The following is a 20,938-nucleotide window of genomic DNA, read 5'->3' on the forward strand; positions in this document are numbered from 1 at the left end:
CAAAATGATCTTGTGTTCATCTGATGTCTTCCTCAGTGCACCGCCTCTGTACCCGTTAAGATCCGGGTCAGAGTTGCTCTTAAGGAACACGTATATTGTAATAGGCGACTAAAGGGGTCAGGTGCCCCGGCTATTTGACATATAATCAGTCCCCCATTTGTGTACATCGCAGCTCATGATGTTGATCACTGGAATGTCTGGTCCAGACTCGTTTATCTACAGACCGCTGCCATATAGCTGGCACAGTGCTGAGTGCTAAACTAAACTGGCTCACATTTCAGTTCAAGTTCATGTCCTGTCCAGCTATATTGAATGACACGTGATGTTGCTGTTTATGCAAAAAGTCACCAGAGCATGAACTAGGTACAAACAAATCCACAATATTTAGCTGTACAACATATATTAAAACAGAAAAACCTTTCATGATCACATCAGAGGCCGTTAGCATTCCAAATTGTGGATTCCCTGTCAAACTCTGAATCAACATAGATTGTCCAAATTGGACATCTGTAGTGCACAGGCTGCATGAGAGTGACAAAACCTCTACCCAAGCCACTGCATGGTGCAAGTCAGTTGAACCATATACATCCTCAGCTAACTTCAGGAATGTACCTTTGCACTGACAAACACACTGGTGAAAATGTCTGTCAAATCTTGAATCCACACCTATCCTTTTCCAGATCTGTGCAGGAAACCCAGATCCAACAGCTGAGACATGCCATTGTCTTCCAAACGCAAACTTTTGTACCCATAAAGAACAAACCCAGTCTTCAGCAAAACAAGGCCATCCAATAAAAAACAAAACAGATTTTATGTTTAATATGTCATTTTATGCAAAATATATAAATGTTACATTTAATTTAAACAGACAATGTGCTCATAATCAAACCTGAGTATGAAGATATTAAGTTTTGGCTGTGTACAGGATGCTAGAGTCTACAAGGGCACCTGTCACCTGGTCAAAAAAACACCCTCCAGACACCAGAACTTCTGTTATTCATAAGCCTATCTACACCAAACTGTAGTTGATCCAATGTCAACAAGTAATACTTAAACACTTGATGAATCAATAAATAAAGACAAAAGCATAATTAAACCTTATTCATCTTCGATCACTGATGTCAACAATCAGACAAAAATAGATGCTTAAGTATTTGTCTTATACAAGACAGAAAGCCTTATCTTAGTCTATGTAAAGTAGCTTGTGCCATGCTGAGGGTTTGTGACCAGGTGACCGTGACAGAACGGGCACAGAAAGAGAGATGTCAACTCGCACAGAACAGTCAGTATGGTTTAACACTACTTCAACAACACTGCTTCAGCAAGCCTCCAGCGCTGTCACACTGAGACAAGCAATGGGGCAGCAGCACCCATGGTGTTCAGCATGGGGAGCCTGAAACCCTACTGTACAACAGCTTTGTACATCGCCTGTCTATGTTGGTGTTGAATACACAGTCAACAACCTGCTTCTTAATCCAGAATGCAGAAATTTAAAGTAATATTGCTTTAAGACATAACAAACAAGTACTTGACAGAGCTATCAGAGCACTATGACTGTTGTATCTCCTATAGTGTACCACAGACTGTAGTACTACAATAGCTTTCTGAAAAGGGTCCTGGTACATCGATAGCTTTGAAAAACAGGCCCAAAGTACACAAAGGATTGTTTCATTAAAATATAATTTACATTAATGTATCAAATTGAAACATAATAATATTTGTTATGGATATTCAAAACTATTTTTCACAAGGTCAGTATAACTAACATATATTAATTATCCCTATCAGTGTTGTGTAGTATATTATGGTTATAATTTGGATGGATGCAAGACAGTTTTCTTCTACATATCCAACACCAACTTTGATGAAGCAGTTTTTCAGATAATGTGGAACCTGACTCAGGAACAATTAAAAATACTAGTGTCTCTTTGAGATAACAGTCTAGATTTCTTCAGGTATTTCAAATGCCACAGGAACAAGATAAAATCTGGAGTTAGATACACAATAAGATTAGCATAGGATCTGATCAATACCCACTCCCACAAGTCTATTGGATGTGTTTCTAGGTTAATTTGCATTTTCCTCCGTATTTAAATATCTTACAAACAAAATGTAAACTTCAGAAATATGCAGTTGAACTTCTGGATTGTCAGCAACATTCAACAAGGAATCTCCAGGACAAACCAAGAGGTTGGCATAGTTAACATTACCAGGATACTTGTATCATCTATTATTCCTATTGGTGCTGGAGTTGACGGGAAGGAAGGAAGGAAGGTGAAGCTACTTTTGATAATAAGCTCGTGTATATAATTATGACAAAGCAGAGTTTTAGAAAAGACGGTTTCACACCAAGTCTTAACTATTTTGACAAAAAGACTTCGTAGCAATATTGTTTGAGTCACATGTAATATGACAACAGGAACCTTTCAATATAAGTTACAAAATGAATTCAGAGGTTGGAAAATGGAATCAGGTCAAGTGAAATTCATTTGTCGCCAAAATAATACATATATATTAAAGAAACAAAATATTACACTAATGGAATGGCAGTATTGTTCAAATCAAAATGGAGTTAACTTAGAATTGTCATGACATTTCAAATTATTTAACTCAGGTCTCAATTTCACATGTCACTCAAACAATAACATGTTTCAAGAGTTAGTGTCAAACTGCAATCAGTACTTGTTAAACATATGATGATAAAAACATTTAATTTGTTTTTCAGGAAAGAAGTAAATATTCTTACTGAAACAGTTCAGTTGACATAGTACCAACCAACACTTATATATAGTTTCAATGTTTCTGCAAATACCTTTGACAAATTGAGTGTTGACATTCATCAAGAACTGACTGCAAAGTGAACACAATTCTGAAAGCTAAGAGAAAACTTCAGAACAGAGTATTATCAACAAGTCAACGCCATTCTATGTGACTTTTTGTAACTTGCTACATTCTAGACAGAGCACCCACCAGCTCTCCCAAACATGGGAGGACATAAAGAACAGACTGTGTCTTGCACAAGTACCATTGAACACAACCTTGTTCCTCACAAGCTTCTTCCCATACTGGCCTTGTACTAGTGAAATACAGCTTTTTACTTACACTAAGCCTCAGGTGCTGGGTTGTGTTCCACTAACAACAGCCTATGAAATTCAAAAATATATTCTGGCTACAAAAACTGGACTTTTTAACCCATTCAGCTACAGCTTATTAATTTCCAGAAAACAAAATCTAATTATCACCCAAATATGCATAATCCAAGCTGAGGCAAAAGGCCTGCCTTGGACAAGTTGAGAAAGATGTTTTCATGAACATCCACGTGGTGCATACAGATCAGCAAATGCTGAGTTAACAACTAATTTTGTTTGCTGTTCCATTGACAATACCACTTTCATTTTACTGATGCTAATAATTCCATAGAATCTTTGTCCAAACTGTGAATAGAAACCAATACATGTATTGGTGCTGTTTCCCCTAATTGTGCAAACCTGTGAGGATGGCAACTGTACAAGACACATCTGTGAAAGAAACGGTACAGCTTGTTAAGACTGATCCATGATGTGAATGAACATGAAGAGGTGCAGATCGGTACTCCAAAACATTGTCACGTGATTCTTACAAACATTGTCACGTGATTCTTACAAACATTGTCACGTGATTCTTACAAAAATAACCATAGTGTAAAAACTGGTGTCCACGGTCTTTTTAAGCAAATCAAGTATTTCAGTTTTCTTCTTGGATATAAGTGACAAAATAGGAGCGAACTGACTCCCTTGCGGGTCCTCGTGAGTATATGCTTGCTGTGACAAACAACTCTATACATACACATCTACATATTGTAGATTCACCGCATTTCCATGACGACGGCACGGCACTATCAGAGTGGTTGTCTTCATCGTGTTTCACGACAAACATTCCCACCCTTCCCAATGAGTTATCATATAAAATACGCTATCAAATATCATATGGCGTGTTATGTATAACATGGTTAATATTGACACAAGTGGGCGATACAATAATGTTGAGTATGACAGATGATTCTATGAAAATGTATACAATATTCAATATCATGATGGCGATAGATACTCTATACACACAATGACTATAGACAGGCGATGGATGATGATGGTGATGATGATGATGATGATGATGATGATAATGATGATGATGATGGTACTAATACAATGTGGATATGCTCTATGAGAAATAAATATGATCACAGGCAGGAGTAACCAAATATTCCTGTTTCTACAATAGACTATATACAGTTAGACTTTGGCATGCATGTATTGTCTCACTAAGTAGATCCTTCGTATTTACATATCATACAAAAAACTAATAACCATGTTTTACAGACGAACCTAGAGCCTCGTCATGTAGATCTTCCGTTAATGAGTTTTCTGGAATAAAATCAACGAACACAATGTTCCTATTGCATGGTTTGTGCAGCACAAACAACACACACATTCAAGCATACGATTGTTATACATCCACAAAATATGCAACATACACATTTTGTACTATTCCATGTTTACCACTCAACATTTCATAGGGATATTTCAAATGTCAAGGAGGTGGTCAAATCTGACTGAGGTGATTGGATGGAAACTGAGTGAATGAGTGAGTGGGTTCAGTTTTATGCCACTTTCACAATATTTCCAGCAATATCACAATGGGGACACCAGAAATTGGATTCACACATTGTAACCATGAGAAGAACTGAACCTGGGTCTTCCTGGGTGAACGCTTTCACCACTTGGCTGCCCCCACTGCCTGTGGATGTAATCTGAGCAGAATCTAACATATGTTAGGATCCGTTTCATAATATTCACTGTATAAATTGAATTGTTGTCTCTCAGCTTTTGTAATCTTTGAAACAAAACTGAAAATAAGTTGGTTCTGAACCTAAATGACATCCAATTCACATGTCAGACTTCTTCCCATCCTGGACACTAAGTACCCCTACCAAAACTTGAGTAGCATAAGATATCAAGAGTCACAGCTGCTGTACAGATACTGTCAGCAAGCTTTCACTTCACTGGTAAAAATGTTAAAACTGCGATATCACAAGTATCACATGGACATATATCATTAACACTAAAAATATGGACACAGATTTCATTATTGCCATGGTAATACCAACATTCATAAAAAGACCTCTGACAGTAAAACCTTACAACTAAACCCAGCAGCAGAAAGTTTCAGAAGTTATTAGAGAAATGCTGATAATCGAAAACTGGTTAAAAATAAAAGACCTCTGTATCCATGGCAGAGAATATTGGAGGAAATTTCTCTATTAATTGTTTCCCTTGTAAATTCATCCTTGAAGAGAAAATTATTATCTGTCTCAAGAACCTCAAAGCATCTTTAGTTCAACAGTAACTACCTGGCTGAGGCATAACACAAAAGACAGAGAATGTCTCTTTTTCAGAATCATTGGCATGAACATTTTACAAATTCACCACCTGAAAGTAGATCAGTTGCAAAAAGGAAAGTTAAAATGTAATAAAAAATGGTTGTCATGAAAAGTGACATGAATTACCTCCCTTTGCCTAATGCCCTTCCTTGATGTTTTGTCCATAACAAAACCTGGTTAAGAGACTGGCGCTAAAAATTTACAATTTTCTAAAACTTATTAAGGCCACATTTGAAAATTTGGTGGATAGGCACATCCATAAACCAAATCAATTTAAAATATAATCTCATGTTTTGAGAGGACTGCCATATCAAGGCAACATTAATTCCATGATGAAGCAATACCACTGCACACACACCATTCCCAGTGTCCTGTCAGTTTATCGAAGAGCTATGTAACCATGGCAACCTGGGCTTCAGTTCAGCTTGCTACTGAGACAATTACGATTACAATAACTGAAGCTTCAGACTGGTGACTTAAAACAGGTATGGAAAGCTACAATACTATTAACTCAGAACTAAATTGCACGATTTAACTGAGACATTTATTTATATAAAGATATTCATAAACCAAAATTCACTGCAACAAATTTATTTTTCATAGGAGAAAGACAACTGCAAACTTATTTTTTGCGTAATCAACTATCGTTTCGTTCAAAAGAGCTGAATATAGTTTACATATAGCCAATAAACATACCTTCAAGGAAATACCGAATACAATCTTTTGATGTCAACCATTGTCACTTAAGACATGTATCCTGAAGCAGTATCAAGTCATCAATACCAGTGCATTTATTAATTGTTTCCAAGACAACAGTTCTCTGTTATTTCTAGGAAAAAGTGGTATCAAACAAAATTTAATGAGAATACAAAACTTAGAAAATACTTTTTGAGCTTCATCGTTTTCACATCCAGTAGTAATACTGTTAAAATATTCTGATAATGTTCTAGCCCTTCGAATGATGAACTGGTTGTATAATGCTGATCATGGAAATGAAACACAACCACTCACCTAAAAGACAAATTGGAAGGCTTGTCTCCATTTCAACTTGATATTTTGGAAGAAATTTAGAGGTATATTCCTTTCTGTTCAATACTGACATGACAAGGTGTTCATGTATTATAAAAAATAAGCGTGAAAAACAAAGTAAAATTATCGAAAATGATTTAGATTGTAAACTTTCCATGAAAATTAGTTGCCAACATTTCCTCAGATCATGTAAGTACTGCTAATCACATGACTACCAAATCTGGTACTGCTGATCACTTGACTACCAAATATGGTACTGTTGATCATATGAGTATCAAACATGGCCATATGGCCATATGGCAATTGTCTTCAAAGATCATGTCACCCATATGATCTTCATAACTGTGATTTTCTCTTTTCCACTTTGCTGTCCCGGGTCACATTCTTGTTCCGTGACTTACACAAGCTTTACCTCACCAGCAGTGCAGCCATTGGTGTGAACAGCAAAACTGTGCCTGTGCTCTGTCCAACCAGTTCACAGATGCCAGGCAGCTTGTAAATGTCTCCTCAGTGCTGACGACTTCCTCAGGTGCAGGTAATTCAACTTATGACTTCTTTCACAAATGGACATTTGATAAAGCAATCAGACTTCTTCTCCAACTCGGTCATCGTTGAGGAATTCCTCAAGTCTGTCGTCTGGTGTGGCCGTTTCACAGGGTATTACAGGCACCTTCATGTTGACTGTTGTGAAAAATGCCATCTTTTCTCTGCAAGAAATAAACATAACTTCAACATTTCACTGGTGAAATGTTTATAATATGTTCCACTGCCCTTTAACTTTGATTTCTTCTCAAATTTGATAAAAACACTATCAGAATATTCAAACTCATACTCAAATGTACTCTGAAACTTGACATGCATATGGGACGGAGTACTATGAGTGCAAGCTGTTTGACGATAGCATAATAAATAGCTGAATCCTAGAAGTATTAACAGAGATAAAAAAAATGGCCCTCCCACCTGCCTGAGTTTGACAACTTTTGTGTCAGGCTGCCTGAAAAAAAAAATCTACTCCAGCATCTGCCTGATATTTTTCAATACCTCCCTTTTGGAAGCTTTGTATGAATATGCGAGAAGATATATATATATATATTTGAGGTGGGCATTGCTCTAAACTTTTGCTATTAAAACATTTTACAAGTTTTACAGGCTCTTTTCAAATGTCACAGGCTGAAGTTGTGACTGAGAATTCAAGTTCATACTTGTTACTCGTAATTTGCTGAATTACTGAATTGATTCACAAAGATACGAGTTTGTTTTAGCATAGAAAAATGCAATTCATGAGTGCAGGCAGCTTTCATGACGAACAGGCAACATATATTGGTCATCTGCCTGATTGTCTGGTTGAGTTTGAATTATTTTGATCAGTGAGATTTACAAGAGCAAATTTCCAAAAAGCCAAACCTGCACCTCAGTGCCTTAGACTCCACCACCCCTGCCATTAAAAAAGACTTGGCTGAAATCCTTGTAAGGAGACCAAGTGCTCATCCCAAACTGAGTGAGTGAGTGAGTGAGTGAGTTTAGTTTTATACCGTACTCAGAAATATTCCAGCCATATGGCGGTGGTCTGTAAATAGTCTGGACCAGACAATCCAGTGACCAACAACATTAGCATCAATCTGCGCAACTGGGAATTGATGACATGTGTCAACCAAGTCAGTGAGTCTGACCACCAGATCCAGTTAGTCGCCTCTTACGACAAGCATAGTTGCCTTTTGTAGCAAGCATGGGTTGCTGAAGGCCTTTTCTTCCCTGGACCTTCACGGGTCTCATCCCAAACTGTGACAACAACCAACAACATGTATTCTAATCAACATGTCTGTGCTATGACGTCCACCTCCAGGCATCAATGGAAAGCATGCCTGACAATCTTCATGTACACTCTTGAAGACACGCTTGGTAATGTCTGATGGCCTCTGAGCAGGAATAACCAGGTGTCACATGTATGCTGAATTTGTTTCTGACATATGCCAAGGTGTAAAAACTGCTTTCCGGACCTGATATTCCAAAAGAAATAACCACGTAAGTTGCTGGTCAGTTTACCTGAAGTTGATGGCATTACATTGCTGACTTCCTCTACGCATACGTTGTACATCTCTTGTGACCTTCTTCATAAGCTGCTGGGCACGACGATCTTGCTTAGACACATTCTTTGACGTCTTCTTCTGACTCTGCAAGAGAAGTAAAGGGTCAGCTATACCCCAAAGAAAATCTATCCTTAAGCCTTTCTTTATCACCTGTATCATGTTATTAGAAGTGACTAGAAGAGTAGGCTCTCTTCATACAGGACACTCAACACATAAAGAATTGGACTGGAGCAAAGTCATTGCAGGAAAAAATTAGAATGTCTTCATTACTACTAATTTGATATATCAATTGTACGACTGATTAGGAGGAAAGCATTGATCAAAGTGGTGCAAGAATCACAGTATACACACTATACATTTTGTTTTCCTTTAACAAGAAGCTAGTTTTAGGAAACCATGAACACTATTTCAGTTATATCACAGTTACATGAAGAAAGAACATAACAGTGTTCATTCAGTTTTGTAAGACTCAGGACGACAGGTACTGTGCAGACACATGGATCAAAATTGAGTCAAACATGACTCAGGGGGGACAACTCCATATCCAGGGGGCACAACTCTGTACAGGTTAAAAGAAACAGCTGAGAAGTAATTAACCCCAGATCACAAAATATCGGCCAACTTTAAAAATCAATTAACTTACCAAAACACCTTTCAGACATGTTACCATTATACAAAGGGAAACATGTTACATATAATACCTAGCTTTTTATACACCGATACATATCTATAAATACAACAGCAACATTAAAATACATTTTCCAAAATTATACATTCCAAATTATGCTCATATATAGTAAATATTTCATATCTATAAACAATTGTTTGTTTAGACTGTGAGGAGCAATACACATTTAATAACATGCATGGACTATGCTATCTGTCAATTGCCATACATTCTGGCACTGTTTACAAACAAAGAGCATACATTACATGAAAGGTCGTTCACATCAACATTCTGTACAGTACAATGATAAGGTCATAATCAGGCATGCCAAACATCTCAAATATTCCCCTCAGGCCCAGATTAGTGTTAATAGACTATACATATTGTTCATAGCAATAACTAGGTCACTGTACCCAAATTCCACACTTTGATGAACACTTTGATGGGTAATGCACCTTACAGAAGTTATGTCTCCAAGTTCTCCAACTCCAAAACATCTTCATCAAAAAAATATTAAATACCAGCGTCAAACCATTTAAACTATTTCAAAGATAACACAAATAATTTTCAAGATGAATATGCATGCTGCAGGGCTATTAGTGTGTTGTACAAGCCCAGAAAGTGTATTAACCTTGAGGCATTATGATGGGGCATGTTAAAGATCAAAGTCATGCTTGGTGTGAATCAATCATGCAAAGGCATCGATATTGACAGCTCAATACTACGTGCTTATGAATGAATGACCCACTTGCTGACATGCTTGTCAATAGCAACAAGACCTAAATCTTTGCCATTTAAAATCCACAATTATGAAACTCATAGAACAACTGCATGTGACAAACACTTTAATATTCACACATGGAGTCAAGGGAGGTAACTCACTTCAATTGACTGGCAACTGGTCCCAAAATAGGAGGCAGGTTGATTGCTATCTTGTATTATGGTCTTTAAAACACAAAAGATTATTTTGAAAATACCAACTTTGGGACCCAAATGGTCATGTTTAAAGTTTATTGAAACTGAGTCTAGATAATTCCGGTCCTAGTGAAAGGCTTATCCTCAACAGCAGTAGCAGCAATTATAAGTGTATCTATGTCACATCTTTGTGGAACAGGGCCCTGGAACTGCCAGACTTGCACCTCACTACTCGAATAGTTTAACAACATAACATAACAGATGAGACATTTAATGTTGATGTGTGCCCCTACATAATGGTCAAAAGCATGACATCCTGTAACAACCATGGGGCATAACTTCACTGATAAACTACAACAACTGAAGACCCATAGAGGAAAAAAACCCAACTTCAATGATGTTGAGAATCAAACCTGGGACAAATACATTCCATATAAAACACACTACCCTTTAGGCTAACTATTAGTATAAGAATCTGAATCCCATCCTAAACATCACTTTCATCCTCCCATCCTACCCCAGATTTATACAGGATGATGTCCTATCATATCATCCATTGCTCCACCAACCAACACAGCACACCACCTTCTAACACTGACCTATATTTTGCCATGGTACTGACAATAACCTATTAATCTTCTACATATTACATGTTGACTATTAAAACTAAGTGTTCTTGTATCCTGTACATAATCTAATATAAAATATTCATGCCTGCAAACAGAAACCAAACGTTATCTCCAGATGAGAGGCAAAACAATAGCATGCTCGAACACACATGCCATAAAGGTAGTACTTCAGTCTGATACAAAGCAAGGCTAATTTGCATGAGACAAATCATAGCTAATATTCAGCACACTGTAGTGTCTAATAAGATGCAAAAGTCATGATCCGTCAAATCATACACGCTCACAACCAACACATAACCAAGGTGATCTAAGAAATGGTTTACCCTATTTTTATGCAAGATGATTCTGAAATTCATATGCAAATTCTCATTTTCATGCAAATGACATTTTCAAGACAATGTGTTATTAAAGATGCATGAAAGGGCTTCTAACTAATTGAAACTTCAACATTTTCATTAGTTTGTGAGACTTTGAATGCTGCAGTCAGCAATATTACAGCTTAAGACAGCAGCCTGTGGACCAGACAATCAAGTGATTGATGTTGTGAGCAGCAATACATGCCACTATAGTACAATGATGCAGAATCAACCATGTGACTGAGTCTGACCAGTCTGGTACCTATTGTGACCAGCATCTGGTGGTAGGGACCAATTATAACCTGGCATCTTCACTGGGGTCTTCATTAGTTCATGAAACAAATGACAGGAAGACATTAGACTTGTAACAGAATCCTTCAAGTATGATCGCTGATTATGACAAGCTGACTTGTCTTACCTAGGGTTAGTGAGTTAATATGGTTTTATGCTGCTTTTAGCAAAATCACAGCAGGGAACACCAGAAATGTGCTTCACACACTGTACCACCCATTGGAAAATTGAACCCAAGTCTTTAGCATGATGAGCTGATGTTTAAATATTACGCTACCACACCGCCCTGATCTGACCCATAAGTTGGGTGTACACAAAAGCTCAGAACAGATGCAGAGCAAGAGAATCACTTTTAACACTCATGTAACATTGAGAACGGAGCCAGACAGAGAACATGATCAGCAGACTCTCCAGCACCTGGGCACAGGATAGAATCAGAAGCAGAGCAGCGTGTAGTTGGTGAGTGAATTTGGTTTTATGCTTCTTTTAGCCACATTCCAGCGATATCATAGCTGGGAACATCAGAAAATGGGCTTCACACTTTGTACCCATGTGGGGAATCAAACACTGTCTTCAGTATGACAAGCAGATGCTTTAACCATCTGGCTACCCCACTAATATGTAGCTGTAACGATCATGGGTAAATCAAGGTCTGGTGATATAGGTCAGGTAAATAGTGTCAGTAGGGTTCCTGCTTGAAGATTCAAGGTCAGAGCAGAATCTGAGTCAGGTGTGAGTGGTGAGGAAGTTGGTTAATAGACTTCATTATACCAGGGTGAAAGTTACTTCTTGTCACAGTCAGCAATATTCCAGCTATGTCATTAATGATGAGAGACAGAGTAATAATACGTTCTACATACACAGCCCCCCAAATGGCCTCAAGGAGGGTGTTCTTTTGAACATGGGGTGGCTATATGACAAAGTTGAGCAATGTTAGAAAATATGGACTTGACATATGATACATGATAAACAGGCAGAATCGAGCACTGATAATGGCAACATATACCAAACCTATGTGCGACATTTATACAAGTGTGTGCATTGTGGTGTTTCTGTAAATTACTAATTAATACAATTAGCCAACATTAACAAAATTATGAAGAAATACTTGTATATTAGGGCATGATCATTTCTTTAATAATTTTCTGCTTCTTCTGATATTTCTTATCAATGTCAAATGGGTAAGAGGAATCGTGATGCTATTTTCTAATCTAATGAAAAGGTTGATGCATTCTTGGCAAGAACATGTTCTCAGTATTCCCATTTTCAGGCTTTAGCATATTTCAGCTGATCCAGTATACACTACACAAGCTAGTTTCCTGGTCACTATATGTTTCTGTTAACAAACACATGCTATATAGGGCCAGGGTTAAACTGGGGTTAGACTATACATTAGCATCATGCTATCATGCTGACTGGTCAACTGACAGCAGGATTAAACCAATCAAAAGCTTACATGATGTCGAAGAATCCCCAGTTTCTGTAATGAACATTGTATAATGAGTCAGGAGTCTATGGAAGTTTACACGGACGTAACAGAAGAAGACATTAAGACATCTAAAACTTGTCTTGAGAAAGATAGCTCACTGAACTGCCTTGTACTATGTGTGTGGACCAGACCTACACTCTGCTTAAATGACTCAGCATTACATAGCACCCAGTCACGTAGCTTGAGTTGTTTGTCTGCACAAATACACATTTCTCAAAGCAGACGTCTTCATACACACTGATGATATTGTTAGATGTGTTTAGACGCCAAAATGATAAGAGTGCAAATTGATGAATCAAAGGCTAAAGATCCTGAAAAAATCCTGCCTGCCCGATGAAGTAAACTCTGAGAGGGAGCACGGACAAACCCAACCGTTTAAAGTCAATTTAACTAATAATCAGCTGTAAGATCACTTTGTGCATATGGGCCCAAAACTTGTAGGAAACAGTTACGGAATGACAGTGACCAGTACTTCAGTCAAGGCATGGCAGTAAGATGTAAGATGATTCTGAAAGTGATGGAGGAAGTAATAGAGGTCTGAGAGACTTTGATGATAACCACGAGCTGGTGTGATTTCAATGCATCCAGAGACATGACAAAGTTCATTCTGTGATTCCAAATACTGCTTCTTATTTTACATACCAGAGAGACACCTTTACACAGCATTACAGTGCCTTAGAATGACTGGATGAATCATGGCTTCAGTGAACAATGGAGCTGGGATATGCAATGTTCCTCGTCTCACGTTTTACAAGGGTACTGATAATCTACTCTGGTCTATGATCTCCTGGAGGACCTCCAGATAAAACTGACTTCACAAAAGCATAGACAAGCCTTACTCTGGCATGACAACTCTGGCATGTGTTGGATGGGTAGGCCAAATTGTAAAGGTTACTCCTGTAAAGCCTAAATTTGTTATCACATTTCTCCGCATACATATCTGCTTGTTTCAACTCACCAACTTCTCAGCATCAGAAAGAAGCTTCTGCAGCTGGTCATCGTCAGACAACCAATTGGGCAGCTCTGTTGCTCCTGTGGGACAAGGTGGATTTAAGTTAAATTTGTAGATGACACAGTTACTGTGAAAATCAATAAATCTTTAAATCCCTGCTGGTATCCCATTCCCCAAATAATCAAATCGGTGACGGTTAAACTCGTGGTTAATTGCATGGTGTACAGTGAGTGAATGAGTGAGTTTAGTTTTACGCCACTTTGACAATGTTGCAGCTATATCATGTGAGGAATCAACATAAGGTACAGGTGCCATCAAATACCTTTTGACTTGGCATCCTCCATAAGTCGTTTCAGTTCTTTTAAGCGTGTGATTTCATCGTTTAGGTGTGACAGCTTGACATGGGAGGCCTGCAGGTCTAGCTCCAGGTCCAAGGATGTCCTCGGGTTCAGGTGGGCAGAGGACGAGGACGACTGCAACATTAGGAGTAGGTGCAGGTTAAGAAATAGTGACCACTTTGTTTTCTTGGGGGGAAACAATAAAGCAGCCATAATACTGGTTGAATATGATATATGAAACAGATTACAATGGAAGCTGTCTAAAGCGGCAGTCACTGGGACTGAAGAAATAGTCTGGTGCTGGATTGTAGAGCCATGGATGGGACTGAGATTTTACGCCAGTGTTAACAACGTGCCGGATTGGACAGATGCCGGTTTTGACAGCTTCCACTGTATTCCATCCCATGAATATGTAGAAATTCTATAGTTAATTTCTGATACATGATAATAACTGGTCACACATGGAAGTATATGGTCCAAATGTCTTCCATACCTTGCCTTTCCATCGAAGACTTCTTCTCTCTAATGCATTTCTCTGGAATGGCCCTCGTTTGTACAGTGGCATAGAACTGTCACTGTCGCTACGATTGAGCTGAAAAAACAGAAATTCACGTTGACATCAACTACTCTTTGTATGAAAAGGAAAATCACAACATTCCATTGAACAGAAATAATTCAAATACAGTCTTATGAAGTAAGTTTCCATTCATAACTAATTCCCTTACGACAGCACTGCAAAGGGAGACAATATTGTCTTGTTTTCCACACTTACACACCTTGCACACATAGCCTGGCGCTTGTTGTCTGCATGCCGGTGAGAATGTCTGTGACCGACGGATGGTGCTGTTTCGAATGTGATGATTGTGTTGCCTCCGTTTGATTTCTTTCACCAAATAATCTCCTTCAGTATTTGTTTCAGCATCACAGGTTTTGACATGTAGAGATTCGTCTGATTCAGAGAAGTGGTCGTCCAGGTTTTCAATGTTTTCCAGCTCAGCAAGAACTTCTTGCATCATTTCATTGTAGTCCTGAAGTGGAGAGAACAAACAGACTGATGCCAATACCAGCGTTTTTAGTTGGTGTAATTGGCCTAAGATGTCAGTGAACTACTTCAAATTTAGCTTTACTAGAAAATCAGTTTAAAATTAATAAAAACCAAACAAATTCTAACAAGGCAACATACCAAAAGTTAAGTGTTTTTTTTCTAGTTTGCACAAAAAAATTCTATGCAATATTCATCCCTCTAATGAACAGTGGTTATAAAAGATGTTGTATGTACTAGTTAAAAAATACTTAGGAACCACTTTGGGGCAATTTTTTTTATTTCCCCTGTAGTTTCCTCATTGACACTTCATGGAACTCAGAAAGAAGTTCAAGATACTATAAGCATGTGAAGGACAGACATTTGTCTTTTAAACATAAATTTAAATCTCTCTCTTATACATCTGATGCTAACGAAGCTGTGATAAAAGTCTAATATCATGAAACCAGATTGTCACCTTCTCATCTTCTTCCTCCAAATCTTCATCATCTTCATCGTCCTCATCATCATTTTCCCCAAATCCAGCCAGACGTGGACTTGTCTCCCTATCTTGGTGACTGGCCATGTCCTCAGGACCTGCAGTAAGAGGTAGCTGTCAGATACATTCTGATCACACATAAAACTTGTTTCCTGTGTTTCAGAGAGTTTGATTTTAAGTCATACATAAAAATATCAAAGCAATATCCCAAGGAAAGGGTTTCACAGATGTGGGGAATCAAACCCTGGCATTTAACATGACAAAGACTTTGTGTCCAAGGGACACATCTCTGCAATATGAACTGCAGGGCAGACAACAAGGAGTCATCCATGCCATGTTCAGGCACAGAACACTCCATATAGATTATCTCAGGCAACGTTTTGGGCTATTCTGTAACTGAATGTGCAGAGAGTTAGGCCACCTTGGTTCCTTGTCAGGGTGGAGGTCTGTGAGGAGATGATGGTCGACTCATCACTGCTCTCTTCCTTCACTGATGAGACAGCAGGATGGGGAGACTTGTAGTGACTGAAACAGACCACACTCACATATAATACACATCAGATTACACAGTTACACATGGTATAAATCAGTGCTCCTACATGGTCTTCTTAGATGGCATACACCATCCTACATTAAACACACCATCCAGTATTGCATACAATACTATCATATATTGCATCCACTATGCAATTTCACACACCCCATTCCATATAGCATACAACATCCATGTCTACACACCCTAGCTGTGTCGTCCAGCACACCTACCTGGCCTCCTTCACAACAACATCCAGGACTGGCTTATCATCACTCGGCAGGGATGACTTCCGCAGTTTGGCTGAAGATGCTTCCAGGAGCTGTGTTACTCTGTCAGACGATTCTCTCTGAAATAACACATATGGCCAAACGGTAAAATAATGTTCTTGTCTTAGGTAAGCCACAGAATGATAGGTCTGGTATAAAGCAGGTTTGGCTGAATCTACAAAGGATGCATTAAGAAAAAAAACACCAAATTCTGGAAAAACATAAGATCCAGATGCATTTAGAGAAGGATTAGTTTCTTAACTGTTAAGATCCAGAAAAAAGTTCCATGTAAAGAAGTCCTCATATCTTTGGTAATCATATACTGTGAGTGAACTAAATATCCCCAAAACCTGTAAGTAATTCATGTTCAAATCCCCACAGGTAAAGCATTACCTGTGTGAGAGTTTGGCTGGAGGAGTGACGTGTGTCATCTGAGCTGAGTGTACTGCTAGATGATGGCTGACTGGCTTCACTTGATTTCTTTGTTCCTGTCCTCAAGTCGGACTGCATGAACTTAAAACTTAAAATGTTGTACCATCGAGTAGACACCTCCTTTGGGTCAAAATCAGCCAGGCTCACTTGAGCACAGCCCTGTCAAAAGATCACGGATCTTCAATGAATTTGATATCACATGATCAACAGATCACGCTCAATGATACTAGACACCAAAACTAAACAATAACAGGTATCAAAGGGCAAAATATTTATATATAAATTGTATAAGACAAAACACCTCATGATAATATGCAGACCTCATTTCATCATATCTTTAAGTAAGTCAATGCTACAGATTTGACATCTGGGAACAAATGTATTTTCATGAATTTCAAAAAGGAAAAGTTTCCACCAATGGAATGTGACACAGGTCCGATCTGCAACACTCACCAGACACTCCTCCTCCCTAGTGGGGTGTACACTCCACACATTAACCTGTAGCGTCTTGGAAGACAACTTCTGCTCTGCCAGGATTACACGAAACGTCTCAGCAAATTTGGTGTTCTTCAGATCTGGCAGAGTCTTTGTCTTCCACGATGTCTCCATGTTGTGGGGCAACAGTGCCGCTTTAATACATCTGAAAACCGAGAACATTATCATGAAACTTAGCCAGACTAAGAGATTGGCATCTATTAACAGGGAGGTAAACATCTTTCGGTCCAAGTCCAAAATAATACAAGCTGTCAGCTTGTGAACAATGTTCAAAACCACAGTCAGAAATATTCCTGCTACATAAATAGGACATGTGATAAGGAAGCCAGAGCTGAAAAACTAGGGTCCCAATCCACAAAGCATTTGTATCTCTACAACATCCGAAAGCCAATAGTGAACTATACAGTTACGACAGGTCATAAGGTTACAAACACTTTGTTGATCAGAACCCAGAGCTGATGCATCATTACAGTCAAGGGAAGCAACTCTGTACACCAACAATTTGAGGTGTAACTGGGAATGATATGAGCATTGTTGTAGGTGTTGAATATTACTTTCCATACAGCACATCAGGGCTTTCTCGTTAATTCCAGAGACTTGCATGTCAGTATCTCATTCAGCAACAACCAGGGAGGAGGATACCACTCACATCTTGTGTGGCAAAATCAAAACAAAATAGTTTGCGGAGTCTTGTTAATCTATGTCTGCCAGCTCATTATCACCTGAAGTCATTTCACAGTTGAGCCACTGCAATGCAATTTGGCATATTCCTGAGCTGCATCCATGTGGGTGGCCATGAAATGTGTGCATAACATGCCGAATTCATTTATACTCGTTAAATTCACATAAATTCCAGGAATTCCATCGAGTTCAATTTGGGCACTTTTCCTGCAACTAACATATTTCTCTCAATGCAAACAGAGGAATATATATTATAACTGCCATCTCATCAGGTGGACATATCAGACAAACTCCAACAATCTCTGTCAAGTTCTGAAGCAGAGGGTCTCTGACGCTAAACAATACCTGAAGCACTTAACTGTTAAGTCTCTGATGGTTGCTTATTTCAACATTCTTCCAATGCATGTAGACTTTTTGCAAGATACACAAAACTCAGATAAGTTCTTAACTTCACCTCTTACGACAAGCATAATCATCTTTTGTTGCAGCATAGGTTGCTATTCTACCCCGGACCTTCCGGGTCATTAAATAAAAGATCGCTGTACAATCAGTTAATGTGACGTGACATATAGATACATCAACACACAAGAATCCATAAACAAGGGCGGAAAATAAACAATCAGAACTGTATGCATTATTTGAGACAACAATTTTGTGAGTGAGTGAGTGTGTTTAGCTTTATGCTACACTCAGTAATATTACACTATATGGTGCCATCGGTAAATAATCAAGTGTGGACCAGATAATCCAGTGAGCATCAATCTGCGCAATTAGGAACTAAGGACGTGTCAACCAAGTCAGCAAGCACGATAGCCCAATCTCATTAGTCGCCTCTTACTACAAGCATGAGTTATTGAAGGCAAATATTCTAACCCGGACCTTCACAGGTGCAACAATTTTGTTGTTCAGGGGCGCTTTTCACATAGCCACCTTTACTTAAGTTAACCTAACTCCCATTCTTTAACACTGCACTTAGGTGACCTTAGTGACTTACAATCACCCTAATGAAAGGAGGTCCTGCAGCTTACCCTGATTGGTTTGATGATGACAAAAAGCAAAATACTGAACTTCTATGCTTTTTTTTCTGAGGTTTTTTTTAAAGGCAAATCAGACATACAAAAAGTGCAAAATGATGCAGATTAATTTCAATGACTGATGCAGTCATCAATGATACTGCAGCCAGTTCCCAGCACCAGTAATAATACTCACACATGCCCTCCTTCTGGGAAAGCAAGTGCCATCAGGTTGCGAGCTTGTTCGATCCCTATTAACAACATCTTCTCCACACCTTCGTACCTGGAACAAGATAACATGGATTAAAATTAAATCCAATGAAAACAGCACAAAGAAATACAGATTGAACATCACATCAGGCAAAATCAAGAAAAGCAGATATACTTGTATCAGATTATGCAGAAAATGGCCCATAAAAATCTAATAGATTATGGAAAAAGAAGTCAAAAAGATACCAGCATCAGATATGAAAAGTATTAATCACAGTCAAACGCAAAAGCTATCACCATCACAATCACCACATATGACTATAACAATAAATAGATATCACCATCACAAGACAGATATCAAAATCAACAGTTACTACTATCATAAAACAACAGATATCACCATCACAGGACATATAATTCAGATATCACCATCACAATTAATAGATATCACTTTCACAGCAGAGATAACACCATCATAATCAACAGATTTCACATTACTTCCATAACAGACTGCCTTGACACATAAACGAGTGATGAGGACATAGTCCACTATGGCTGGTTGTTGCAACTCCTGTAACGGAGTAGACTCTAGCTCTAGATACAATGCAAAACAGTTGACACTGCCAGCTATACGACTCGAAGGACCACCCAATTCTTTTGATGCTGAAGTTAATTTCTCAGGAACACTGATTAACAACAGTAACATGAAAGAATCATATTGTCCAAAACTATGACAGATCAACTTAAATAATTATAAGGAATAGGCTGGTCTTGAACATCTTTTTCAGTGAGTGAGTTAGTTTAGTTTTATGCTGCACTCAGCAATATTCCAGCTACATGGCGGCGGTTTGTACATAACCGAGTCTGGACAAGACAATCCAGTGACCAACAACATGAGCATCGATCTGCACAATTGGGAACCGATGACATGAGTCAACAAAGTCAGCGAGTCTGACCACCCAATCCCGTTAGTCGCCTCTAACGACAAGCACAATCACCTTTATGGCAAGCATGGGTTTCCTGAAGGCCTATTCTACCCCGGGATCTTCACAGGTGCCTCTTTTTCACATTGTATACAACAGAATTGATTGAAATAATCAAGTCATGATCAGAAAATCCAGCCAATGTCATAATGACATCATGAGTGAGTATAGTCTTATACTGCTTTTAACAATATTTCAGCAATAACTGTTGCAATATCATGGGCTCACACTTGTACCCATGTGGAAAATCTCACTCGCATCATGGCCCAACAAAAGAATGCCTTAACCATGAGTGAGTGAGTGAGCAAGCAGGTGACTGACTGACTGACCGAGTGAGTGAAGTGGTATACCGATTTTAGCAATATTACCACAACATGATGGCAAGGTACACAAGAAATGGGCTTTACACATTGTACCTATAGGAGGAATCAAACCAGGGTCTTCATCGCCTTAACCACAAGGCTACTCCACTGTCCCAATGACACCATAAGCAATTATCAACTCATTAGGGATACACCGGCATATATCATCAAGCCTGTATACCATCGCCAAAACACATTATGTTTAGTTTGGTATAAGTATGTAAAATGTAATGGCATGTAGAAGCCAACTTTAATAAATAAATACAAACAAA

The 20,938-nt window shown here is 38.5% G+C and overlaps 1 protein-coding gene across 5 annotated transcripts in view; it reads right to left on the bottom strand.

Annotated features, from left to right (window-relative positions):
• Positions 1–808: 808 nt before the first annotated feature.
• The window catches only part of LOC137274078 (protein WWC2-like), an 80,350-nt gene continuing 60,220 nt past the window's right edge, over positions 809–20,938 (bottom strand). For 2 of the 5 annotated variants that reach the window (XM_067807069.1, XM_067807068.1), the window contains exons 13-25: positions 19,308–19,394; positions 17,376–17,562; positions 16,884–17,081; positions 16,455–16,570; positions 16,111–16,214; positions 15,669–15,787; positions 14,946–15,197; positions 14,663–14,761; positions 14,154–14,304; positions 13,838–13,911; positions 12,847–12,870; positions 8,489–8,616; positions 809–7,152 (exon numbers count right to left, since the gene is read on the bottom strand). In XM_067807069.1, the coding sequence (XP_067663170.1) occupies positions 7,029–7,152; positions 8,489–8,616; positions 12,847–12,870; positions 13,838–13,911; positions 14,154–14,304; positions 14,663–14,761; positions 14,946–15,197; positions 15,669–15,787; positions 16,111–16,214; positions 16,455–16,570; positions 16,884–17,081; positions 17,376–17,562; positions 19,308–19,394 (1,663 nt within the window). In that variant the 3' untranslated portion in view covers positions 809–7,028. Of the gene's footprint in view, positions 7,153–8,488; positions 8,617–11,066; positions 11,089–12,846; positions 12,871–13,837; positions 13,912–14,153; positions 14,305–14,662; positions 14,762–14,945; positions 15,198–15,668; positions 15,788–16,110; positions 16,215–16,454; positions 16,571–16,883; positions 17,082–17,375; positions 17,563–19,307; positions 19,395–20,938 lie in introns of those variants that run through there. The other 3 variants (XM_067807071.1, XM_067807070.1, XM_067807072.1) reach the window with 2 other exon arrangements.

This window comes from Haliotis asinina, chromosome 2 (genome assembly GCF_037392515.1).
Source record: "Haliotis asinina isolate JCU_RB_2024 chromosome 2, JCU_Hal_asi_v2, whole genome shotgun sequence".
NCBI classification, from domain to species: domain Eukaryota; kingdom Metazoa; phylum Mollusca; class Gastropoda; order Lepetellida; family Haliotidae; genus Haliotis; species Haliotis asinina.